Source organism: Bos indicus, chromosome 8 (genome assembly GCF_029378745.1).
Source record: "Bos indicus isolate NIAB-ARS_2022 breed Sahiwal x Tharparkar chromosome 8, NIAB-ARS_B.indTharparkar_mat_pri_1.0, whole genome shotgun sequence".
NCBI lineage: Eukaryota > Metazoa > Chordata > Mammalia > Artiodactyla > Bovidae > Bos > Bos indicus.
In genome coordinates this window covers 75,528,699-75,553,536 of record NC_091767.1, presented here as the reverse complement: position 1 = coordinate 75,553,536, position 24,838 = coordinate 75,528,699, and the positions used below count along the sequence as shown (strand labels likewise).

Here is a 24,838-nt window from a genome sequence, read left to right as displayed (position 1 = left end):
TTCCAGGGTTACCTTGAGTGGCCAACTTGGGTGAGAAAGCCAGGGAGATCCATGTGTTCTTCCACGGACAAGGAAAATCCACCCCGAGCGCAGAAACTCAGACATGGAATGTGGTAGGACTTCACAGTAAAGTTAGTCTGGGACGGGGAGAGGTGGTGAGCCCAGACAAGGCAGGGTGTTAGGTTCAACTGGTTTCCCTAGTCAGGTGTTGGCGCATCTTTTTAGTGGGTTTTAGTGCAGTCCTTCAAGCCACAATTTAGAATGCCCTTCAGTGTGCTCCAGAGGGTGGGTTCATGTGAAAGGACTGTTTTCAGATTTGCATCCCAAGGAAAATCATGCTACATAAAAGTTTTCTACAGCAACAAAAGAGTTGAGTGAATCTGTTTACATTTAGAATAATGTTTTTTTTTTTCTTCTTCTTCCTCAAAAGATGCAATTGCAATAGTATTTTTTAGATTTTATCCAAGAAGTTTTTTGGGCAACAATCTTGGATCACTTTTATGAAACTAAATATATTTTTAATCACAATTAATATGAAAAAATTTATTCCCTCTGTTCAAAGACCAATTTTCAGCCTGGGTTCCAAAAAGTATAAAAGATAAGCTTTTTAGAAAATGGGAACACACAGGCGAGGAACTGTTATGGAAAAGATAACAGTGTGTTTCAAGTCTAGGAAACAAAATCAACAAAGGCTCCTCATCCTTTGAAAATTATCAACTAACATATTTTGCTTCAGATTACTGCATGCAGCAATTAAGATAACAAAATTATTGGCAACTGTGATAAGGTCGGGAGAAGGCAATGGCACCCCACTCCAGTACTCTTGCCTGGAAAATCCCATGGACGGAGGAGCCTGGTGGGCTGCAGTCCATGGGGTCACTAGAGGTCGGACACGACTGAGCGACTTCACTTTCACTTTTCACTTTCATGCACTGGAGAAGGAAATGGCAACCCACTCCAGTGTTCTTGCCTGGAGAATCCCAGGGATGGGGGAGCCTGTGGGTTGCTGTCTATGGGGTCGCACAGAGTTGGACACGACTGACGTGACTTAGCAGCTGCAGCAGTGATAAGGTCTCTACTTCTAAAACTAAAGGTACATTCATGTCTATGTTGACTTGTGAGTCCCTGAAAATCAAATAGAAAACCCTCTAAAAGATGTTTTTTAAAAGTTATAGTTTCAGCATCAGTTCAGTTCAGTTGCTCAGTCCTGTCCGACTCTCTGCGACCCCGTGAATCACAGCACACCAGGCCTCCCTGTCCATCACAAACTCCCGGAGTTCACTCAGACTCACGTCCATCGAGTTGGTGATGCCATCCAGCCATCTCATTCTCTGTCGTCCCCTTCTCCTCCTGCCCCCAATACCTCCCAGCATCAGAGTCTTTTCCAATGAGTCAACTCTTCGCATGAGGTGGCCAAAGTACTGGAGTTTTCAGCTTTAGCATCATTCCTTCCAAAGAACACCCAGGACCGATGTCCTTCAGAACGGACTGGTTGGATCTCCTTGCAGTCCAAGGGACTCTCAAGAGTCTTCTCCAACACCACAGTTCAAAAGCATCAATTCTTCAGCGCTCAGCTTTCTTCACAGTCCAACTCTCACATCCATACATGACTACTGGAAAAACCATAGCCTTGACTAGATGGACCTTTGTTGGCAAAGTAATGTCTCTGCTTTTTAATATGCTATCCAGGTTGGTCATAACTTTCCTTCCAAGGAGTAAGCATCTTTTAATTTCATGTCTGCAATCACCATCTGCAGTGATTCTGGAGCCCAAAAAAATAAAGTCTGACACTGTTTCCACTGTTTCCCCATCTATTTCCCAGGAAGTGATGGGACCAGATGCCGATATCTTAGTTTTCTGAATGTTGAGCTTTAAGCCAACTTTTGCACTCTCCTCTTTCACTTTCATCATGAGGCTTTTTAGTTCCTCTTCACTTTCTGCCATAAGGCTGGTGTCATCTGCATGTCTGAGGTTATCGATATTTCTCCCAGCAATCTTGATTCCAGCTTGTGCTTCATCCAGCCCAGCGGTTCTCATGATATACTCTGCATAGAAGTTAAATAAGCAAGGTGACAATATACAGCTTTGATGTATTCCTTTTCCCATTTGGAACCAGTCTGTTGTTCCATGTCCAGTTCTAACTGTTGCTTCCTGACCTGCATATATAGGTTTCTCAAGAGGCAGGTCAGGTGGTCTGGTATTCCCATCTCTTTCAGAATTTTCCACAGTTTATTGTGATCCAGTCAAAGGCTTTCAGCATACATATGTATTAAATCTTTTGAAACTCCTCTCAAAAATAACCAAAGCTCTACCACCCTCCAAAGAGTGTAAAAGTATTCCATTAAGTTTCTCCTCTCACCATCACATAAATTTTTTAAAAGTCATAAAAAGAATGAGAATACTAGCATATTTTATTTTAGGGTAAAAAATAAAACCACAGCAGATAAAAATGCCAACACAGTGAACTTTGTCCATTAGCAAAGTATTAATATTACCTTTTCATATCCATGTTGAATAGAAATACAAATCCTACCAGGTTATTGGACCCAAGTTGCTTAAATATAACATCCCAGTGTCTAACTTGAAATTTCCAACTACAAAGTCACAAATATGACATATTGGTTTGCTGTACTACAGAAACGGAAGCTTCTGTTAAAAGTATATTTAGGAAATTCCAAACATAAAGAATTTGCTTAATTTGCAGCATTTACATAATACAGAACTATTTCTAAGGCAAAGGTAAACGTAAGTTGTAAAAATCCTCATTCCCTAACACAATAATATTATGACTCTATCAACATGGTGTACAAATTATCCAACTATATACAAGCTAGTTAACTTACCTATAATGCAACTACTGTATATTATTTTCACAAAAATGAAAAACATTGACAACTGTAAGCAAGAACAGTGGTCTGGAAAACTACCTATACCACAATGAAACCATCAGTGCCTGGACCCATATTAAAAATCAGAATACCACTGATTTCAAATTTTAAACGTGTCAATTCTTTTCTAAGTCATAATCAAGAAAAACAGAAGAGAAAAAATAATAAAGACAAAAGTTGATCCTTTGCAAAGGTCAATAAAATTGATAAAACCCAGGCTAGGCTATTTAGAAGAAAACAGAACGACTGATTTCAGGAATGGAAGACTTCTGAACATCACTATAGATCTTATAAAGACTAAAAGAGAATATAATACAGAAACAATTTTATGTCAAAAGTTTGGCATTTTAGGTGAAATGAACCAATTTCACAAAAAACACAAACGACCAAAGCTCACCCGAAATGAAATAAATGGCCTCAATAGCCCTATACCTTTCAAAGAAACTGAATTTGAAGTTAAAAATCTTATAAAGAAAACTCAGGGCCCAGCTGGCTTTACTGGTGAAATCAGCTGTTCAACACAAACTCTTTCAAAATATTAAAGAGGAAGGAATAATTTCCAAATCAGTTTATAGGGCAAAAAATTATCTTGATACAAAAACAGCCAAGATATTACAAGAGAAAATGATAGGACAATATCCCTCCTAAACATGAATGCAAAAATTCTTAAGAGTTTAGTAACTCAAATCCAACAACATATAAAAGTATACTATATAGGGACAAAGTCGAGTTTTTCCCTGGAATGCAAAATTGGCTGCATATATTGGTTGAATATAATTAAAAATAATTGGTTGAATATCTATCTAAAAAATTAATCAGTGCACCGGCTTCCCTGGTAGTTCAAGGTAAAGGATCTGCCTGCCAAAACAGGAGACAGGTTCAATCCCTGACCTGGGAAGATCCCACATACCACCGAGCAACTAAGCTGGTGTACACAACTACTGAGCCCATGTGCCACACTACAGAAGCCCACATGCCCTAGAGACTGCGCTCTGCAGTGAGAAGCCACCGCAATGAGAAGCCCCTGCTCACCACAATTAGAGTAAAGCCTGAGCAGCAATGAAGACACAGCACAGCCAAAGATTATTAAATATAAATAAAACTAAAAAAACATTAATCAGTGAAATTCACCATACTGGCAAATTTAAAAAGAAAAAGCACACAATTATCTCAAGAGACACAAAGTTCATTTAACAAAATTCAACACCCATTCCTGAAAACCTGAGTAAACTAAGAATAGAAGGGGATTTCCTCAACTTGATAAAGGGCATCTATTAAAAAAAAAAAAAAAAAAAGCCTACAGTCTACATCATACCTAACAGAAAAGACTTTCCTTTTAAGTTCAGGAATAAGGCAAGGATGTCCACATTCCATCACTTTTATTCAATCTTGTATGCGAGGTTCTAGCCAGTACAAAAAAAAAAAAAAAGAAGAAGAAGAAAATAAACAAGAGACATCCAGATTGGAAATAAAACTATGAAACCTTATTCTGGACAGCAAGGTCTGTAGAAAGTCTAGTGGAATCTACAAAAGAATAACAGAACTAGTAAACTATACACAAGTTTAGCAAGATTGGAGAACATAAGATCAATACGTAATTATTACATTTTATATCCTAGCAATGAACAATCAGAAGCTGAAATGTTAAAAATCACCACGTACAGTTTCAGTTCAGTTGCTCAATTGTGTCCGACTCTTTGCAACCCCATGGACCGCAGCATGCAAGGCCTCCCTGTCCATCACCAACTCCCAGAGCTTGCTCAAACTCATATCCGTTGAGTCAGTGATGCCATCCAACCATCTCATCCTCTGTCATCCCCTTCTCTTCCCACCTTCAATCTTTCCCAGCATTAAGGTTCATTTCAAATGAGTCAGCTCTTCGTATCAGGTGGCCAAAGTATTGGAGTTTCAGCTTCAACATCAGTCCTTCCAGGACTGATATTCAGGACTGATTTCCTTTGGTATTGACGGGTTGGATTTCCTTGCAGTCCAAGGGACTCTCAAGAGTCTTCTCCAACACCACAGTTCAAAAGCATCGATATTCTGGCACTCAGCTTTCCTTATAGTTCAATTCCCATATCCATACATGACTCCTGGAAAAACCACAGCCTTGACTAGACGGACCTTTGTTGCCAAAGTAATATATCTGCTTTTTAATATGCTGTCTAGATTGGTCATAGCTTTTCTTCCAAGGAACAAGCGTCTTTTAATTTCATGGCTGCAATCACCATCTGCGGTGATTTTGGAGCCCAAGAAAATAAAGTCAGCTACTGTTTCCACTGTCTCTCCATCTATTTGCCATGGAGAGATGTAACCGGGTGCAAAGATCTTAGTTTTCTGAATGTTGAGCTTTAAGCCATCTTTTTCACTGTCCTCTTTCACTTTCACCAAGAGGCTCTTTAGTTCTTCTTCACTTTCTGCCTTAAGGGCGGTGTCATATCTGAGGTTATTGATATTTCTCCCGGCAATCTTGATTCCAGCTTGTGCTTCATCCAGCCTGGCATTTCACATGATGTACTCTGCATATAAGTTAAATAAGCAGGGTGATAATATACAGGCCTTGACGTACTCCTTCCCTGATTTGGAACCAGTCTATTATTTCATGTTTAGTTCTAACTTGACCTGCATACAGATTTCTCAGGAAGCAGGTAAGGTGGCCTGGTATTCCCATCCGTTCCAAGAATTTTGTACAGTTTGTTGTGATCTACACAGTCAAAGGCTTTGGCATAATCAATAAAGCAGAAGTAGATGTTTTTCTGGAACATTCTGACTTTTTCGATGATCCAACAGATGTTGGCAATTTGATCTGCCTTTTCTAATCCAGCTTGAACATCTGGAAGTTCACAGTTCACATACTGTTGAAGCCTAGCTTGGAGAATTTTGAGCATTATTTTGTTGGTGTGTGATGCGAGTGCAACTGGGCAGTAGTTTGAACATTCTTTGGCATTGCCCTTCTTTGGGACTGGAATGAAAACTGACCTTTTCCAGGCCTGTGGCCACTGCTGAGTTTTCCAGATTTGCTGGCATATTGAGTGTAGCACTTTCACAGCACTGTCTTTTAGATTTGAAATAACTCAACTGGAATTCCATCGCCTCCTCTAGCTTTGTTCATAGTGATGCTTCCTAAAGCCCATTTGACTTCGCATTCCAGGAGGTCTGGCTCTAGGTGAGTGATGACACCATCGTGGTTATCTAGGTCATGCATATCTTTTTTGTATAATTCTTCTGTGTATTCTTGCCACCTCTTGTTAATATCTTCTGCTCCTGTTAGGTCCACACTGTGTCTGTCCTTTATTGAGCCCATCTTTGCATGAAATGTTCCCTTGGTATCTCTAATTTTCTTGAAGAGATCTCTAGTCTTTCCCATTCTATTGTTTCCCTCTATTTCTTTGCATTGATCACTGAGGAAGGCTTTCTTATCTCTCCTTGCTATTCTTTGGAACTCTGCATTCAAATGGGTATATCTTTCCTTTTCTCCTTTGCCTTTAGCTTCTCTTCTTTTCTCAGCTATTTGTAAGGCCTCCTAAGACAACCATGTACAAGAGCACTCTAAGTTATGAAATACTGTGGAATATATCTGACCAAAAAAATGCGTAAAACCCGAACACTGAAAACTATAAAGCACTGCTGAGAGAAACTTAAGAAGACCATCTCAGTCTGTTCAAGTTACTGTAACAAAATACTTTAGACTGGGTGGCTTATAAAAACAGGAATGTATTTTTCACAGTTCTCAAACCTTTGGAAGTTCAAGATTTAGGCAAAAGCAGATTCGGTGTCTGGTTACAAACTGCTTCCTGATTCATTGATAGCTGTTTTTTTGCTATAACCTCACATGGCCATGCAAGCGGTTAAGGGAACTCTTTTTGAGGGTTCCTCCTCAAGACCTAATTATCTTTCAAAAACTCAATCTCCAAATATAACCACATTGAGGATTAGGTTTCAACATACAAATATTGGCATACACAAATTTTCAATCTATAGCAAAGACCTAAATAAATGGAGAGACAGATATACCATGTTCACAGGTTCTAACTCAGTATTTTTAGGGCACTGACTCTCTCCAAATTGATCTGTAGATTCAATATAATGGCAAACAAAACACTAACATGTTTTTTGTAGATAGTCTAACAGGCTAATTCTAAAATTCACAGAAAAATGTGAAAGGCCTAAACAGCCAAAACAACACTGGGAAACTTCCTGATTTCAGAATTATACAGCTACAGTTATCAAGACAGTGTGATGGCATACAGACAGATAAGTAGATCAAAAGAACAGAACAGAATCCAAAATCAGATCCTCATACACACAGACAAAATATTTTTAAGGTGCAAGAGCAATTCAATAGAGAAAGGGTAATCTTTTCAACAAAAGGTGCTGAAACAGATATATATCTATACTGTAAAAAAAGAAAAAAAAAAAAAACACCTTCCATTCATACCTCACACCACAGATAAAAAAATTAACTAAAAATGGATCACAGACTTTGTAAAATCTAAAACCATACAAAGTCTAGAGGAGAACATACAAAATCTTTCCAACCTGTGATTAGGTACACCTGGTAACATCTTAGATATAACACCACAGCACAAATTGTAAATGAAAAAATACACCATTAAAATTGAAAACTTCTCAAAAGACACTGCTAGGAGAATAACTCTCAAATGCATGAAATATAATCTTAAATGTTTATCAGCACAGAAAACTCAGCAGTGGCCACAGGACTGGAAAAGGTCAGTTTTCATTCCAATCCCAAAGAAAGGCAATGCCAAAGTATGCTCAAACTACCGCACAATTGCACTCATCTCACACGCTAGTAAAGTAATGCTCAAAATTCTCCAAGCCAGGCTTCAGCAATATGTGAACCATGAACTTTCGGATATTCAAGCTGGTTTTAGAAAAGACAGAGGAACCAGAGATCAAATTGCCAACATCTGCTGGATCACTGAAAAAGCGAGCGAGTTCCAGAAAAACATCTATTTCTGCTTTATTGACTATGCCAAAGCCTTTGACTGTGTGGATCACGATAAACTGGAAAATTCTGAAAGAGATGGGAATACTAGACCACCTGACCTGCCTCTTGAGACCTGTATGCAGGTCAGGAAGCAACAGTTAGAACTGGACATGGAACAACAGACTGGTTCCAAATAGGAAAAGGAATACATCAAAGCTGTATATTGTCACCCTGCTTATTTAACTTATATGCAGAGTACATTATGTGAAACGCTGGGCTAGAAGAAGCACAAGCTGGAATCAAGATTGCCGGGAGAAATATAAATAACCTCAGATATGCATATGATACCACCCTTATGGCAGAAGTGAAGAAGAACTAAAGAGCCTCTTGATGAAAGTGAAAGAGGAGAGTGCAAAAGTTGGCTTAAAGCTCAATATTCAGAAAACGAAGATCATGGTATCCAGTCCTGGTCACTTCATGGCAAATAGATGGAGAAACAGTGGAAACAGTGGCTGACTTTATTTTGGGGGGCTCCAAAATCACTGCAGATGGTTATTGCAGCCATGAAATTAAAAGACACTTACTCCTTGGAAGGAAAGTTATGACCAACCTAGACAGCATATTAAAAAGCAGAGACATTACTTTGCCAACAAAGGTCCGTCTTGTCAAGGCTATGGTTTTTCCAGTGGTCATGTATGGATGTGAGAGTTGGGCATCCAAAGAAAGCTGAGTGCTGAAGAATTGATGCTTTTGAACTGTGGTGTTGGAGAAGACTCTTGAGAGTCACTTGGACTGCTAGGAGATCCAACCAGTCCATCCTAAAGGAGATCAGTCCTGAGTGTTCATTGGAAGGACTGATGTTGATGGTGAAACTCCAATACTTTGGCCACCTGATGCAAAGACCTGACTCATTTGAGAAGACCCTGATGCTGGGAAAGATTGAGGGCAGGAGAAGGGGATGACAGAGGATGAGATGGTAGGACGGCATCATGGCATCACCAACTCAATGGACATGAGTTTGGGTAAACTCCAGGGGTTGGTGATGGACAGGGAGGCCTGGCGTGCTGCAGTCCATGGGGTCGCAGAGTCGAACACGACTGAGCGACTGAACTGAAGCACAGAAAACAAAGACTGACAACAGAATATACAGTGACTTTTAAAAAGGTAAGTTTTTTAGTAAAAAGATTAGGGTTCAAATTCCAGCTCTGCTACTTACTATCTACGTATCCCTTGAATAATTTAACATCTGTGAGCTTCAGGTAATCAACCTGTAAAATGGGGATAGTAATACCAACAACTTCACTGGTAACTGTAAAGATTAAAGAAGATAATGCATATAAAGTACTTAGAACAATCTTAATCCATGTTACGTTTTTAATACATGTTAGCTAAACAAATATCTTTAACAGTGGATATTTCCATTAGTGGAATTTTTCACATTTATACTTTTTCTTTTTACACATCTCTGTATACTAAGTTTTCAAAGTAACTAGTTCATATTCCAAACAGTATGATTTTTAAATCCCTCAAATGAGTACAAACTAAAACAAATAAACCTAACAGTACATCAAGTTAGAAAAGTGACAACAAAACAAAAAATAATTTCATGTGACTGTGTGTGTGTGTTAGTCACTCAGTAGTGCCTGACTCTTCGTAGCCCCACGGACTGTGGCCCATCAGGCTCCATTGTCCATAAAAATCTCCAGGCAAGAGTACTGCAGTGGGTTGCCATTCCCTTCTCCAGGGGATCTTCCTGACCCAGGGATTGAATCTGGGTCTCCCACACTGCAGGTGGATTCTTGACTGTCTGAGCCACCTTTAGAACTCAGGACTCTAACTGTGCATATTAGCAAAACATGTAGTAAGAACTTAAAGAACTGCAAAGATTTTAGGCCTTACTTTTTCTTATTAGCAGTAAAATCAGCATTACTACTTTAAAGCTATTTGTATATGTGCAATACAGCATATAAGTAATTATATTTGTTGTAAGGGACCAAGATTTTTCAGGTAAGAGGGACAAAAAGATAGGTAAAACATTAAAGAAATACAAACTATTAAAACTAAAAAAATCAATACAAACATATAATTTTTGTATAAGGACAGTACCAATGAGCATCTCTAGTACCCAAATTTTGAGCTCTCAAACTCATTTCTGCACTTCATTCTTTTTTCCTCCAGTTTTACTCAGATATAATTGACATTGCTATTATTCAGTCACCCAGTCGTGCCCGATTCTTTAAGACCCCATGGACTACAGCATTGGTCAGGCCAACCTGTGCTTCACCATTTCCTTAAGTTTGACCAAGTTCATGTCCATTGCACTGGTGATGCCATCCAGCCATCTCATCCTCTGATGCCGTCTTCTCCTGCCCTCAATCTTTATCACGGACTGTTCCAAAGAGTCAGCTATTTGCATCGGATGACCAAAATACTGGAGCTTCAGCATCAGTCCTTCCAACAAGTATTCACGGTTGATCTCCCATGAGACTGACTGGTTTGATCTCCGTGCCATCCAAGGGACTCTAAGGAGTCTTCTCCAGCACCACAGTTCCAAAGGCGTCAATTCTTCGGCACTCCACCTTCTTTACGGTCCAGCTCTCACAACCATACATGACCAGTGAGAAGACCACAGCCTTGACTATACGGACCTTTGTCGTCAAGAGTAGTGTCTCTGCTTGTCAACATGTCGTCTAGGCTTGTCATAGCTTTCCGGTCAAGAAGCAAACGTCTGCTGATTTCATGGCTGCAGTCACCATCCACAGTGATTTTAGAGCCCAAGAAGAGGAAATCTGTCACTACTTCTACCTTTCCCCCCCTTCTATTTGCCATGAAGTAATGGGGCTGGATGCCATGATCTTAGTTTTTTAATTATTCAGTTGACATACAGCACTGTATAAGTTTAAAGTATACAGCATAATGATTTGACTTACATGTATCATGAACTGATTATCACAAGTTTAGTGAACATCTATCATCTCATATAAATACAAATCAAAGAAACAGAAAAAATTCGTGTGTGTACATGATGAGAACCCAGGATTTACTTTCTAAACAACTTTCATATATAACATAGAGCAGTGTTCATTACATTATAGTGTACATTACATCCTACTACTTATTTATAACTGGAAGGTTGTACCTTCTGACTGCCTTCATTCAATTCCCACCCCCCCATTTCTGTAGTCACAAATCTAATCTCTTTTTTATGAGTCTGTTTGTTTTTGAAGTATATTTGACCTACAACACTATGTTAGTTCCTGTTACACACACAGTGATCGGTATTTCCATACATTTCAAAATGATCACTATGATAAATCTAGCTATATGTCATGTCACTATACTGCTACCGACTATGTACCCCACACTGTACCTTTCATCCTCATAACTCATTTACAACCACCATCTATTTGTTCTCTGTATCTATAGTTTCTGTTTTGTTATGTTTGATCATTCGTTCTGTGTTTTAGATTTCAGATAAGTGAAACCATAGATTATTTGTCATTGTCTGATTTATTTCACCTAGCATAATATCCTCTAGGTTCATCCATGTTGTTACAAATGGCAAGGTTTCACTCTTTTTTATGACTGAGTAGTATTTCATTTTGGAGAAGGCAATGGCAACCCACTCCAGTACTCTTGCCTGGAAAATCCCAGGGACAGAGGAGCCTGGTAGGCTGCCGTCTATGGAGTTGCTAAGAGTCGGACATGACTGAGCGACTTCGCTTTCACTATTCACTTCATGCACTGGAGAAGGAAATGGCAACCCACTCCAGTGTTCTTGCCTGGAGAATCCCAGGGACGGGGGAGCCTGGTGGGCTGCCGTCTATGGGGTCTCGCAGAGTCGGACACGACTGAAGCGACTTAGCAGCAGCAGCAGTATTTCATTTTATATACGTATTTATATGTATACATGTATGCTACATACCATTCATCTGTTGATGGACACCTGGGTTACTTCCATATCTCAGCTATTGTAAATAAAGCAGCAATTAACACAGGGATGCATGTATCTTTTCTAATTACTGTTTTTGCTTTCTTTGGATAAATATTCAGGACTGGAATTGCTGAATCATATGGTAGTTCAACCAGTCCATTCTAAAGGAGATCAGTCCTGGGTGTTCTTTGGAAGGACTGATGTTGAAGCTGAAACTCCAATACTTTGGCCACCTCATGCAAAGAGTTGACTCACTGGAAAAGACTCTGATGCTGGGAGGGATTGGGGGCAGGAGGAGAAGGGGACGACAGAGGATGAGATGGCTGGATGGCATCAACTACTCGACGGATGTGAGTCTGAGTGAACTCCGGGAGTTTGTGATGGACAGGGAGGCCTGGCATGCTGCGATTCATGGGGTCGCGAAGAGTCAGACACGACTGAGCGACTGAACTGATGGTAGTTCAATTTTTAATTTTGGGGGGAATCTCTACACTGTTTTCCATAGTGGCTGCAACAATTTATATTACTACCAACAGTGCATGAGGGCTCCCTTTTCTCCACATCCTCGCCAACACTTGTTATTTGTTGACTTTTTGATAATTGCCATTCTGAGAGGTGTGAGGTAATATTTCACTGTGGTTTTGATTTGCATTTCCCTGATGATTAGTAATGTCGAGCATCTTTTCATGTGCCTGATGGCCATCTGTATGTCTACACTAAGAAATGGTTGCTTTCAAATATGGATAAAGAACTTATAAGATAAACCTGGGCCATCTGTTGTACATGAAAATAAGAAAATTTCCAAAGATGTACAGGTTATATCAAAAGGCTACCAAATTTTTAAAAACTTGCACATCAAAAATAATGACTATAATTGGTTTAAACACACATTATAAAGCCACAAGTCTATGATGATATTCAAAGATCCATAGAAAACCATCAGAAAGAAAAACAAACCACAAATAACCTACTACTATTAAGAGATGACTATTATACCAACTTTGAAATTGGTAATTAAAAGAAAAGAATTAAGCATTCCTCATTCCTTTCCAGTAGGAACTACACTTCAGGATAACCCTGCTTATGAGGGAAAGCTCTTCTTTATAGAAGAATGGCACCTCATAAACATAAATGTGAAAAAAACAGCGTGATGATACAAGTTCATAACTTCTAATTATATAATTGATTCAAGTATCATCACTGGATGTTAAATTATTAGGTAAAGATTAACAGGGAGCTTTATAATAGGATGGGGCTGACACCATCTGAATATAACTAGAATCACAAAAAGTGGGACAACCATTCATTATGTACCTCCTGATGGGATGTAAAAAGAAGGACACAGCACCACTTCTATGATGGCTGCTACCACCAAACAACAGAAACATGAATTAAATCAAGCTTCGAACCCTTTCTTTACAAGAATTAGAGGAGCAAGCAAAAAAGACAACACAAGAACACACAGACAAATCCTAAATTTGGAATACCTTCAGGACAAATAGCCTGGTTTCTCCAATGAAAAGGTGATAATTACCATATCACAGAAGAGACTTAACAGACCTGAAAACCAAATAAGTGATAAGTATGGACCTGACCTGAGTTGTGAATGGAACAAACTATCTGTAAAGTGACACTTCTAAGACAATAAGAGAAATTTTCATATAAGATGGTTATTGAATTATATTAAGGAATTACTAATAATTATTAGATAATAGCATGATAATTATATTTTTTAAAGAAAGTTAACTGTTTTATCAGTTAGAAACACATAATAATGTATTTATAGGAAAGTTTGAGATTTGCTTTAAAATATTTCAGGGACTTCCCAATCCCCAAAAAAGGGAGGAGAAAAGACTTGAAAAAGATGAGTCAAATGTTGATTTTTGTGCAAGCTGGGCAATGGGCACATGGGAGTTCATTACACTTTCTCCTTACTCTCTGATACACTTTAAAATTCCCATAATACTGAAAAAATAAAAAGGAAGCCTAAGATATTTTTAAAGTGGTTTTATTGGACCTAGGACTGAACAAACCATTTTGTACAATAAAGAATTTGGTTAGCCTTTGTCTCTGGTTCTGGGAAGTCAAAGTGAAAGTCGCTCAGTAGTGTCCAACTCTCGACGACCCCATGGACTATACAGTCTATGGAATTCTCCAGGCCAGAACACTGGAGTGGGTAGCCTTTCCCTTCTCCAGGGGATCCTCCCAATCCAGGGATCGAACCCAGGTCTCCAGCATTGCAGGCAGATTCTTTACCAGCTGAACCACAAGGGAAGCCCCTGGTTCTTGGAGGTATCCTCTAAATCCTTGGAATTTCCCAAGTGATACAAAAATCTTTGTTTTTCTTGGTGGGCCCCAGACCATACTTGATAGTTTATGCTAACAAGATGACTTAAGGGACAGAAGATGACCATACCAGAAAGACAAATCATGTGATTTTTTTTTTTTTTTTTAGAAGGGAAAGATTTTAAGCCATGTAATATGTTCAACCTTGAGGGAGGGGAAGAGGAGGGCTGGAGATCAAATTCAACCTTGTGGCCAATGAATCATGCCTATGTAATAAGTCAATAAAATGAAATCTGGACACAAACTCTGCTGAGCTTCCTGGTTAACAATATTCTGTGGATCTGGTGACATGATGATGTGTCAGGAGGGTGACACATCCTGATTCCACCAGGAGAGTATTTGCATGTTTCTGACCTTCCCAGGTTTCACCCTATGGCATCTTCTGACTAGTTCTGATTTGTATACTTTTTGCTGTAACAAATCTGTAATCATAAATATAGCACTCTTCTGAGTTCTGTAAGGCATTGTAGCACATTATCTAACCTGAGGGCTGTGTGGGAACCTCCAAATTTGGAGCAAGTTGTTTCAAGATGTTCTGGGAACCCTTGAGCTTGTGGCTGGTATCTGTGGCCAGTCTTCTGAATAACTATGCCTTTAACTTGTGTGCATGTGTGCACGCATGAGTGCTTAGTCCCTCAGTCATGTCCGACTCTGCAACCCTCTGGACTGTAGCCTGCCAAGCTCCTCTGTCCATGGAACTTTTCAGGCAAGGATACTAGAGCAGGTTGCCATTACCTCCACCAAGGGATCTTCCCAACCCAGGGATCAAACCCACATCTCCTGCATTGGCAGGTGGATTCTTTACCACTGTGCAACCAGGGAAGCCCATTAACCTAATTCTAGGTAGTGTCAGAATTGCACTGTGAACTCATAAAAGACATTTAGGGGACAAGTGAGGAAATGTGAGTAAGTACTGATATAATATGATAATATGAAATTATTGTTGGGAGTTCCCCGGGGGTCCAGTGGTTGGGACTCAGCACTTTCACTGCCATGGCCCAGGTTCAATCCCTGGTCAGGGAACTAAGATCCCACAAGCTGTGTGGCGTGGCCAAAGGAAAAAAAAAAGAAACATTGTTTACCATAGATGGTTGGGCATGGTTAACAGTAGTGTATTTATGAAGAAAAATGTCCTCATTTTTTTTTTTAAAGTTACATAATATTCTAGTGTAAAATGACTATAATTTAACTTTAAAATATTTCTGAAAATAAATCACACGGCAAAAATGTTGTTAAATCTTGTTAAAAGGATACCCACAAGAAATTGTACACAATTAACTAAAACGAGTCAAAAGAGCACAGTAAGAAAACACAGGAATATGCAAATAGAATTCTAAAGTGAAGAGGTATGTTATCTGGCTTTCATTTTTCCCCTCTAATGGAAAAACTAGCTATATAATTACTTTTGTGTGTGTGTGTGTTAGTCAGTCATGTCTGACTTTGCAACCTCATGGACTGTAGCCTGCCAGACTCCTCTGTTCTTGGGATTCTCCAGGCAAAAACTGGAGTGGGGAATCATTTCCTTCTCCAGGGAATCTTCCTGACCCTTTGTTCCCCCCTTAAAGCTGGTTCCCAATCAACTTCTGTTGATTTAAAAAAATATCCCTGCATGGTCACAAGAAAAGGCAATTAATTTCTCAGACTTATATGTCTCATTCATTCAACATCTGTTTAAGGTGTACCTACTATTACTGCCAGATACTTCTCTAAGTACTTTGCCCACAAAGGTTCATACAGTCAAAGCTATGGTTCTTCCAGTAGTCATATACAGACGTGAGAGGTGGAACAACTGATGCTGAAGCTGAAGCTCCAATACTTGGCCACCTGATACAAAGAGCCGACTCACTGGAAAAGTCCCTGATGCTGGGAAAGATTGAGGGCAGGAGAAGAGGATGCCAGAGGATGAGATGGCTGGATGGCATCACCGATGCAATGGACATGAACTTGGTCAAACTTAAGGAAATGGTGAAGGACAGGGAGGCCTGTTGTGCTGCAGTCCATGAGGTCACAAAGAGTCAGATATGACTTAGTGACTGAACACACACACAAACACACACACACTTCTCTAAGTGGCAGCTATAACAGGACAGAACACCTCACTGAAATTAATTCTAATGGGGGACGTTCTCTGGTGGTCCAGGTTGGGAACCGCCTGCCAATGCAGGGGACGCAGATTCAATCCCTGGTCTGGGAAAATTCCACACGCCATGAGGCAACTAAGCCCATGTGCCACAACTACTGAAGCCCGTGCTCTACAACAGAAGTCACTGCAACAAAAAGCCCTCGCACCACAATTAAGGAGCAGCCCCCACTAGCCACAACCAGAGAAAAGTCCACGCACAACAACAAAGACCCAGCACAGCCAAAAATTAAACAAATAGATAGACTATTAAAAGAAAAATGCAAAAAGACAATGGCACACCACTCCAGTACTGTTGCCTGGAAAATCCCATAGATGGAGGAGCCTGGTAGGCTGCAGTCCATGGGGTCGCTAAGAGTCTGACACAACTGAGCAACTTCACTTTCACTTTCCACTTTCATGCATTGGAGAAGGGAATGGCAACCCACTCCGGTGTTCTTGCCTGGAGAGTCCCAGGGACGGAGAAGCCTGCTGGGCTGCCGTCTATGGGATCACACAGAGTCGGACACGACTGAAGCAACTTAGCAGCAACAAACATAAAAGAATAAATAAAACTTACTGAGAATCGCTGGATAAAATGTAGTACATTACCTTTAGAAAATAAGGATATTAGCTGACAGTGAAAAGGTATTATGCTTGTAATGAAGCACATGTTAAAAACTTTACGTAATTTTCAAAACTGTATGTTGAAGTCTTACTTAGTTTTGAAAATACCATCACATACATCATCTTATCCAAACCTTACATTCTATGAGATATAAGTAAGTATTCCTATTCTTGTTTCACAAACTAAAAAGTTCAAGTCTGAAAGAGATGATTAGTTTTTAAAAAGGAAACCTGAACTACAACTTTAGACCTTTAAACTCACTCTATAGTTCTGATCATTGCAATATAATCTCTCCAGGCAAAAGACACTAATTAAAAAGCTTATAATAAATTAAATTTTTTAAAAAAATCTCATAAAAAGTCCCAAATCAACCTCACATTATAGTAAATTCAAAAGTTTACTACTGAAAGTATGATCCTTGGGCCACAACATAACCTGAGAATTTCTTTAAAAATGTACAATCATAAACCTACCCAGAATCAGAATCTACATTTTACCACAATCTCCAGATGATCTACATGAACAATAAAATTTAACAAGGATCAAGAACAGTTTAAAAGAACTTTTCACAACGATAAAAATGTTTTACATATCCACTGTCTATGTGGCTATCATATTGGACAGATCAAGAACATTTCAAACTAGAATTCTGCCTAAATATAATTTCTTACCCACTAAATAAAATAAGCCTGTTACCGTAACATGTACTCTTTCACTAGACACTGTCAGCAATACATACAGACTAAACCATTTTTTTTTAAAACATAACTCAAAATGTATAGCTTCCTAGAGACATTTGGAGTAAGACTTATGTTGTTATAGAGTAAGTCATACATTATTACTGGCTGCATTATATAATTACATTTATAAAAGACTCATTTAATAATCTTCCAATAATTTTAATATGGGCTTTCAAAGAAGAAATGTTCCATTATCTTTAAATTCTGCTTATATAAAACGCTGAGATCTCTGAATAAGCCAGGTAAGTGAAATATTATTATAAAAACTACCTACTACAAGGATGAAGTTAGATTCCCTATTAAATTATAAGAACTAGGTGGAATTTCCTGTTTTAGAAAATGGATGGGACATTTGAATGAATGAATAACAATAAACAATAAACAATTCAAGACCTTCAGTGATTTTGAAGTATTTCAGAACAAAATTTGTGGTAGGTTGGTTGGTTTCCTATTGTTATTATCACTTGGAAATAGAATAACCTTTGATGGAAGAAAATTTTTTGAGATTTCACTAGCTACCCCTAAAACCCACTCCACATGAAAGTGAAGTCAAAGTGAAAGTCACTCAGTCATGTCCCATTCTTTGCTATACAGTCCATGGAATTTTCCAGGCCAGAATATTGGAGTGTTTCAGTTCAGTTCAGTCGCTCAGTTGTGTCCGACTCTTTGCGACCCCATGAATCGCAGCACGCCAGGCTAGTCTTTCCCTTCTCCAGTGGATCTTTCCAAACCAGGAATCAAACAGGGGTCTCCGACATGGCAGGCGGATTCTTTACCAACTGAGCTATCAGGGAAGCTCTAAAATCCACTCCACATAATAATTTGTAATCTAACATTGGACTTTGAATTCCACCCACAGAAAGGAATCATTTATCATACATGGCGTGGAATAAGGTATAATCTACCAGAAGGAGGAAAAAAGGAAGCTACTGCCCATATCCTTCCCCAATGAACTCTAAAAGGAAATATTAACACTCACAACTACAGGAAGATATTAGGATTAGGAAGATCTCATTCTTACCAATGAAGGAAGAAATGAGAAAGAGGATATGAACTCTGCCTGGGACTAATACCATGATGAGATGTAGCACAAAAGAAGCAAAGCCAGTCTGACCTTGAGTTTCCAAAGGGTTAATAAAGGTTAATTTATTAATAAATTAATAAAGGTTATTATTTAACAAAGGTTATTAATAAATTAATAAAGGTTAGGGATAGGCCATCCAGCCTATCCCAACGAACAGTAAAAGACTGAGAATTAAAGGTAGCCAAAGATGGAATTTAGCATCAAGATCTTTAAGTTTGTTTTTCTTATCTATTTACCCATCAAACCTGAAGGTAAGTAAAAATTTTCTATTATACTTTTCTATGAACTATGAGGGACATTCTAAAGTATGGTATTTATGCAAGGACTCTCAAAAATCTAGGGAAATAGCTTTCACAAATATCAAAGGTGTACTGTATATCACTATACAGTATTTGCAGTACAATTAAAGCCTAGTGGATGTTTTATATTTCCACGTGATCTTTGCCAGGATCAGGACATCCAACTCCCTAGAAGAACAGTTCCTTCTCATGAAAAGAAAAAAAGTTTTTAAGAGGTTTAAATACACAAAAGAGAAATTCAAATCCCTCAAGATTTTAATAAAAATAACCTAACAGGTAAGAGTTTAATGTGGATAAGAGACACAGCCTAAAGAACTGGGCAGAGTTTAAAAAACAAAATAGAAAAACTATATCCTCCATCACATACGTTCTAGCCGATTTGCGATTTTCATCGTAACTTTTTTTTTGGTCGTGCTGCACGGCTTGCAGGATCTTAGTTTCCTGACAGGGCTGAATCTGAGCCCTCAGCAGTGAAAGCACAGAGTCCTAACCACTGGACCACCAGGGAATTTCCCGTCATAAATCATAACTTTAAATAGTTTCTCCAATACTAACAAGAGTTATTTCATTCTTTTAAAAGTATCTCATGAAATTTAAATACCATAAACATATGATACTAATCCCACCTCCCAAAAAAATACCCTCCACATAAACAACTTGTTAACTGTGAAAATGTACATATTTCTGTTTAACCATGTAATTACATTCCACCTAAATATATAATATTATATTACTTGAAAATAAAGACAAAAAAACTCTTCCAAAATGTTTCCAAATCAGCCCTTTAACAATTCACAATTATTCTTGATAAAACCCAACACTAGACAGACTAGACATCAAAAAATCTTTCTGAACATATCTTAGTAGAAATCCTTCTGCTCAGAATAAGTGACTCATTATGAACTGTTCACACAAGAAAACTCTCTCACTGTCAAACCACATGGTTAACATTTAGTAAAACGTATGTGTTCACTAAGTTGCTTCAGTCGTGTCTGACTCTCTGCGACCCTACAGACTGTAGCCAGCCAGGTTCCTCTGTCCAAGGGATTCTCCAGGCAAGAATACTGGAGTGGGTTGCTATGCTCTCCTCCAGGGGATCTTCCCAAGCCAGGAACTAAACCCGACTCTCTTACATCTACTGCAGGCAGGCAGTTCTTTACCACAAGTGCCACCTAGGAATCCCAATAAAATGTATACATCATTCACAAACCTGTTATGTTTCCCAGCTTGGGGAAATATACATAACCTGTGTGTACAATTCAGGTTGCTTTTAAAATCCTTTTAAAACCCTCTGGCCTGGGATTTCCCTTGCAGTCCAGCAGTTAGGATACAAAGCTTCCACTGGAGGGGGCATGGGTTCAATCCCTGATCAGAGAACTAATATCCTCCATGCCACACAGCCAAATAAATAAATATTTTTTAAATAAAAAATAATTTTAAAAAAAACCCTCTGGTTCTTAAAACTCCAAATACAATATGAGCACAACTCCTGAGAAGTTGGCCTTTCTCATCAAGTAAATATTGGTATTAAATGTCAGATTAGATGCCACATGACACATAAACTTTAGTACTTATTAAAATAACATGCCTAGCAGAAGAGGACTTCCTAAATATGATACAAAAAGCATAAAAGTCTGAAAAGTTCATTCAGTTCATTAAAATCATGAACTTTTCTCATCAAAAGACTATGAAGAGATGGTAAGACAAGTTAAAAACTGGGAGAGAATATCTGCAAACCATAAATTAACAAATAATTAGTATACAAAATACATAAAGTATACAAAATACATAGTATACAAAATACAAAAATCGATCAGAAAAAAAAGAAGACTCAAAAACAGGCAGAGAACTTAACATACATATCAGAAAAATACAAATGGCTAATGAACATACAAAAAGATGCTCAACTTCAGGAAATGCTAATAAAACAAAGTAGATACCCAAATCTTCCAAACCCAAAAGATTAGAAAAAAATTTAAAAGTCTGACAATATCAAGTGCTGGGGAGGAAGTGAAGCAACCAAAACACACACTGCTGGCTCTCGACTCAGTAAACCACAAGATTCACAAATACCATAAACCAACTCAGTGAGTCAAACACTGGAAGTGTTTAGTAAGCGTTAAGCAACTGACAATGACCAATCCAAATTCTGAGAACACAAGTGGATTACTGCCAAATACAAATTTTGGCCCTTGATGAACCAGGTCTAACCTGACTCAGCAATTATAAAAACTTTTAGTCCTTTACCCAGTTTATACAGTTCATTTTGTTAAGTACAAAATATTCAGGTATTTATTTCCTCCTAGAACTGATGACATCTTAAGTGACTAAAACTGTAATGAACTATTTATCATTCCAACGCTATTTCAATGAGAACAAGTAGTTTAAAATGGCATTACTTTTAAAACTCATGCTTATAGTTTAAATTTACTTCATAGGAATTGGAGTGGCCCTGTGACCATGTTAGAGGGGCAAAATGATGTAACAGACAGAGTCAGTTAAGTTCAGTGAAGTTGCTCAGTCGTGTCCGACTCTTTGCAATCACATGAACTGTGGCCTACCAGGCTCCTCCATCCATGGAACTTTCCAGGCAAGAGTACTGGAGTGGATTGGCATTTCCTTCTCCAGGGGATCTTCCCAACCCAGGCACTGAACCCATGTCTCCCACATTGCAGGCAGACGCTTTACCATGTGAGCTAACAGGTAAGAGTAAGGGCACTGAAATTGGACTAAATGAATTTAGAGCAGTAACCTTAGTTTAAGTTACTCAACTTTTCTGATCCTCAGTTTCCTCAATACCTAAAAAGCAAGCCTATCTTTGTCTACCCAAACAAATCATAGGAATAAAAGTGAGATGATGTAAAGTGTTTAACAATGCCTAGCTCATTAATATAGACCCAGTGTTAGCACCTATCCCTCTGTAAATCTAGCTATCATCTAAAATTTTTAAAATCTGAAATGTTAACTCTCAATTCACAGGAAAATAATATTCTTACATTCAAATTATTTTCAAATACTACAAGACATCATGTGCTATGAAAAGCAACACCCTGATTACATCTTTCTCTAACTGAAAGGCTCTTTTCCTATAAGAAATTAGATTCTGGAAAAGAGGACAGATTTTCAGTTATCTTCACGACACAGAAGTAAGGATTCTCATGCTATGTGGGAAACTAAATCCAATTGATTTCAAGCTTCAATTCAAGGTTTTCTTGATTCTAAGAAGCTTATTTAATACTTAATGGTGGAGGTGGTTGTTTAGTCACTAAGCTGTGTCCGATCCTTTTGCAACCTCCTGGACTGCAGCTCTTTAGGCTCCTCTGTCCAACAGATTTCCCAGGCAAGAATACTGGAGTGGGTTGCCATTTTCTTCTCCAGGGAATCTACCCCACCCAGGGATCAAACCAGCGCCTCCTGCACTGGCAGGCAGATTCTTGACCAATGGGCCACCAGGGAAGTCCTAATACTTACAGTACTGCATGCTAACTTTTGCATTTCTTGAGAAAGGCTATCTGAAGAAAATTACCTGTAATGATGACCAGATAGTAGCTTGGTTTTGGTTTTGGTAAGTCTGTGGAAAATATGGTTATGCTTTAAACAATCTACATATGGAAAAACCTCAAAACATTCAACAATATAATTAAATAACAGGAAAAATGTATAATACTGACAACTACACTCCAGTAATGAAGATACATTTATAATGCTGAAAAAATTCAGAGAAATTTGAATTAAACTTCAGGAATCCTCATTTTAAATACCTTACCATTGTCGAGATATCAAAGAAAAGTCACACAAAGTGATATTTGCCAACCCAAGAAATGGGAACTAACAACTACTGATGAGAACTCGTCACAGACGTAATACAATCATATCAGGATACCGTCTTCTTCAGAAGAAAAAGAAAAGCTTTCAGATATACAAAAAATATGTCATGATGAAAAAAAAAGTATGTTATGATGAAATACTGAGTCAAATACTACACAATGGAAAAATCCAGGAAGTTCTTATATTTACATAATTTCCTTCCTTAGTCTTCATTTCCAAAAAAACATTTTTTCTTCCAATGAAGCTGTACAGTGATAGAGTCTCACTAGAGAAACATTAATTTTCCCATTTCCATAGTTATGACTTATTAATGCAACACAAAGTAGGCAGTAATAAACATTGAATAAGTCACAAATGAACAGGATGGATTAGAAACAAAACTTTAATTTATAAAAACCTACTATAAAAACACACCAAAAAAATCCTACTTTATAAAGTAGGTTAATGTAGACAAAGGAATTCTTTTAGACCTCGGACATTTTACATTCTTTGCTACAAAATAATACAGAAACTTTAACTTTCAGTTTGGGACACTTACAAGAAAGAACTGGCTATCACTAAAGACTAAGTGCCCTGTTTTTCTTATCATCAAATCTGGCAAAATTCTAAAGAGAAATATCTATCAAATCTACTCAAATCCTAAAACACTGATAATTAGAACTGAGGAAAGAAGCCCCATTAAGTGGAGTGAGAACAAAGGCTACTTAACAGATAACTACCAAATCTGTTTTTGCAACACTCCATGGAGTTTAAAAACTCTGAAAATTTTATCTCACTTTAATATAAAATGTATTTTTATGGCCAGCCACAGTTTAAACGTGTGGAGACAACACAAAGGTCAGAGATCACTATTAGAGATCAAATAAATGAACTATAACTTCATATTTCACAAGAGAGATTAGGAACTGTTTCTGAAGTCCGGTGGACTGGACAGATAAGTCTCTACCCAAGAAACAAAAGCAGCAAGAAGACCAGGCAATGTCGAATATATCCCCAAAGATCACTAGCCCCGAGTCTGGTCTCCTCCCTTTCCCCCTAATCTCATCGCCTCAGAGAAAACTAAATCTGTATCTCAGGTCCGCAGCTCACCCTCAACTCCCCATCACTCACCTTTACTAAAACCTAGGTCCCTCGGTCTCCCCGACATCCTCTATTTCCCACAGAGCTCTCGTTCCAGACAGCTACGTACTGCGCCTATTTTCCAGCAGAACATTAGTCCCCTTAATCCGAACTCACTTATCTTTCCGCATCCCATCTGCCCTCCGCCCCTTCAATGTTGGTCCCCTCACCCCGTCCCTTCTCCCAGAATCCTTCCCAAGTCACCCATCCCTGGCTCTTGGCCTTCACACCCCCTGAGCTGCAGCTCCTTCATTCCACTCCGTCTCCAGCTTCCTCCCTGTCCCTCCCCCATCCGTCTCCCGGTACCGGCTCCCACTCCCAACTCCGCCCCTCTCCTACCTCCCCGAGCGAGAGGCCCCCTCACCTGAATGCCGCAGCCGCCGTGCCAGAAGCCGAAAGGTGCTGCCGCCGACCGGCCTCCCTGGCTCGGTCCCTGCTGAGCTCCTGACGGCCCCTAGGAAGAGCGAACACTACCACCTCCAACTCTGCCCGCCCCGGGCCAGACCGTCACCGTAGTCACCGCCAGTACCACAGCCGCCATGTTGAAGTCCCACTTCCCTCCTCCTTCCCCTCACCGCTCCTCCCTTTTGGGCGTCTGACGTCGTGGCGTCGTGCCCCACCCCTCGAGCCAATGGGAGGAGTCATGGTGACGTAGCTAATTTCCCCTAGGAGTCAACATCTGCTTGTATCTGGAGGGTTGCAATTTGAACAAGTGAACCCGACTCACTAGAGGGTTGGAGGAAAGCTGCGGGGGTCACCGAGAGGGTAATGCGTAGGGGTTGGAAGAGCCTCCCAGGAGGAAGCCCGCGATCCCTGAATCTCAAAGAGAAGCACAAAGGCTTTCCAAGGGGACCAACTTAGATCAGAATGTCTGGCTTCAGATCCTGAGTCATGGACTTGGT

General features: G+C 39.1%; 1 protein-coding gene across 4 annotated transcripts in view; it reads right to left on the bottom strand.

Annotated features, from left to right (window-relative positions):
• UBAP1 (ubiquitin associated protein 1) overlaps positions 1 to 24,517 on the bottom strand; it is a 71,235-nt gene extending 46,718 nt beyond the window's left edge. The window contains exons 1-2 of one of the 4 annotated variants that reach the window (XM_070795012.1): positions 24,301 to 24,517; positions 23,928 to 24,011 (exon numbers count right to left, since the gene is read on the bottom strand). In XM_070795012.1, the coding sequence (XP_070651113.1) occupies positions 23,928 to 23,964 (37 nt within the window). In that variant the 5' untranslated portion in view covers positions 23,965 to 24,011; positions 24,301 to 24,517. Of the gene's footprint in view, positions 1 to 23,927; positions 24,012 to 24,300 lie in introns of those variants that run through there. The other 3 variants (XM_019966436.2, XM_019966435.2, XM_070795011.1) reach the window with 3 other exon arrangements.
• Positions 24,518 to 24,838: the final 321 nt, after the last annotated feature.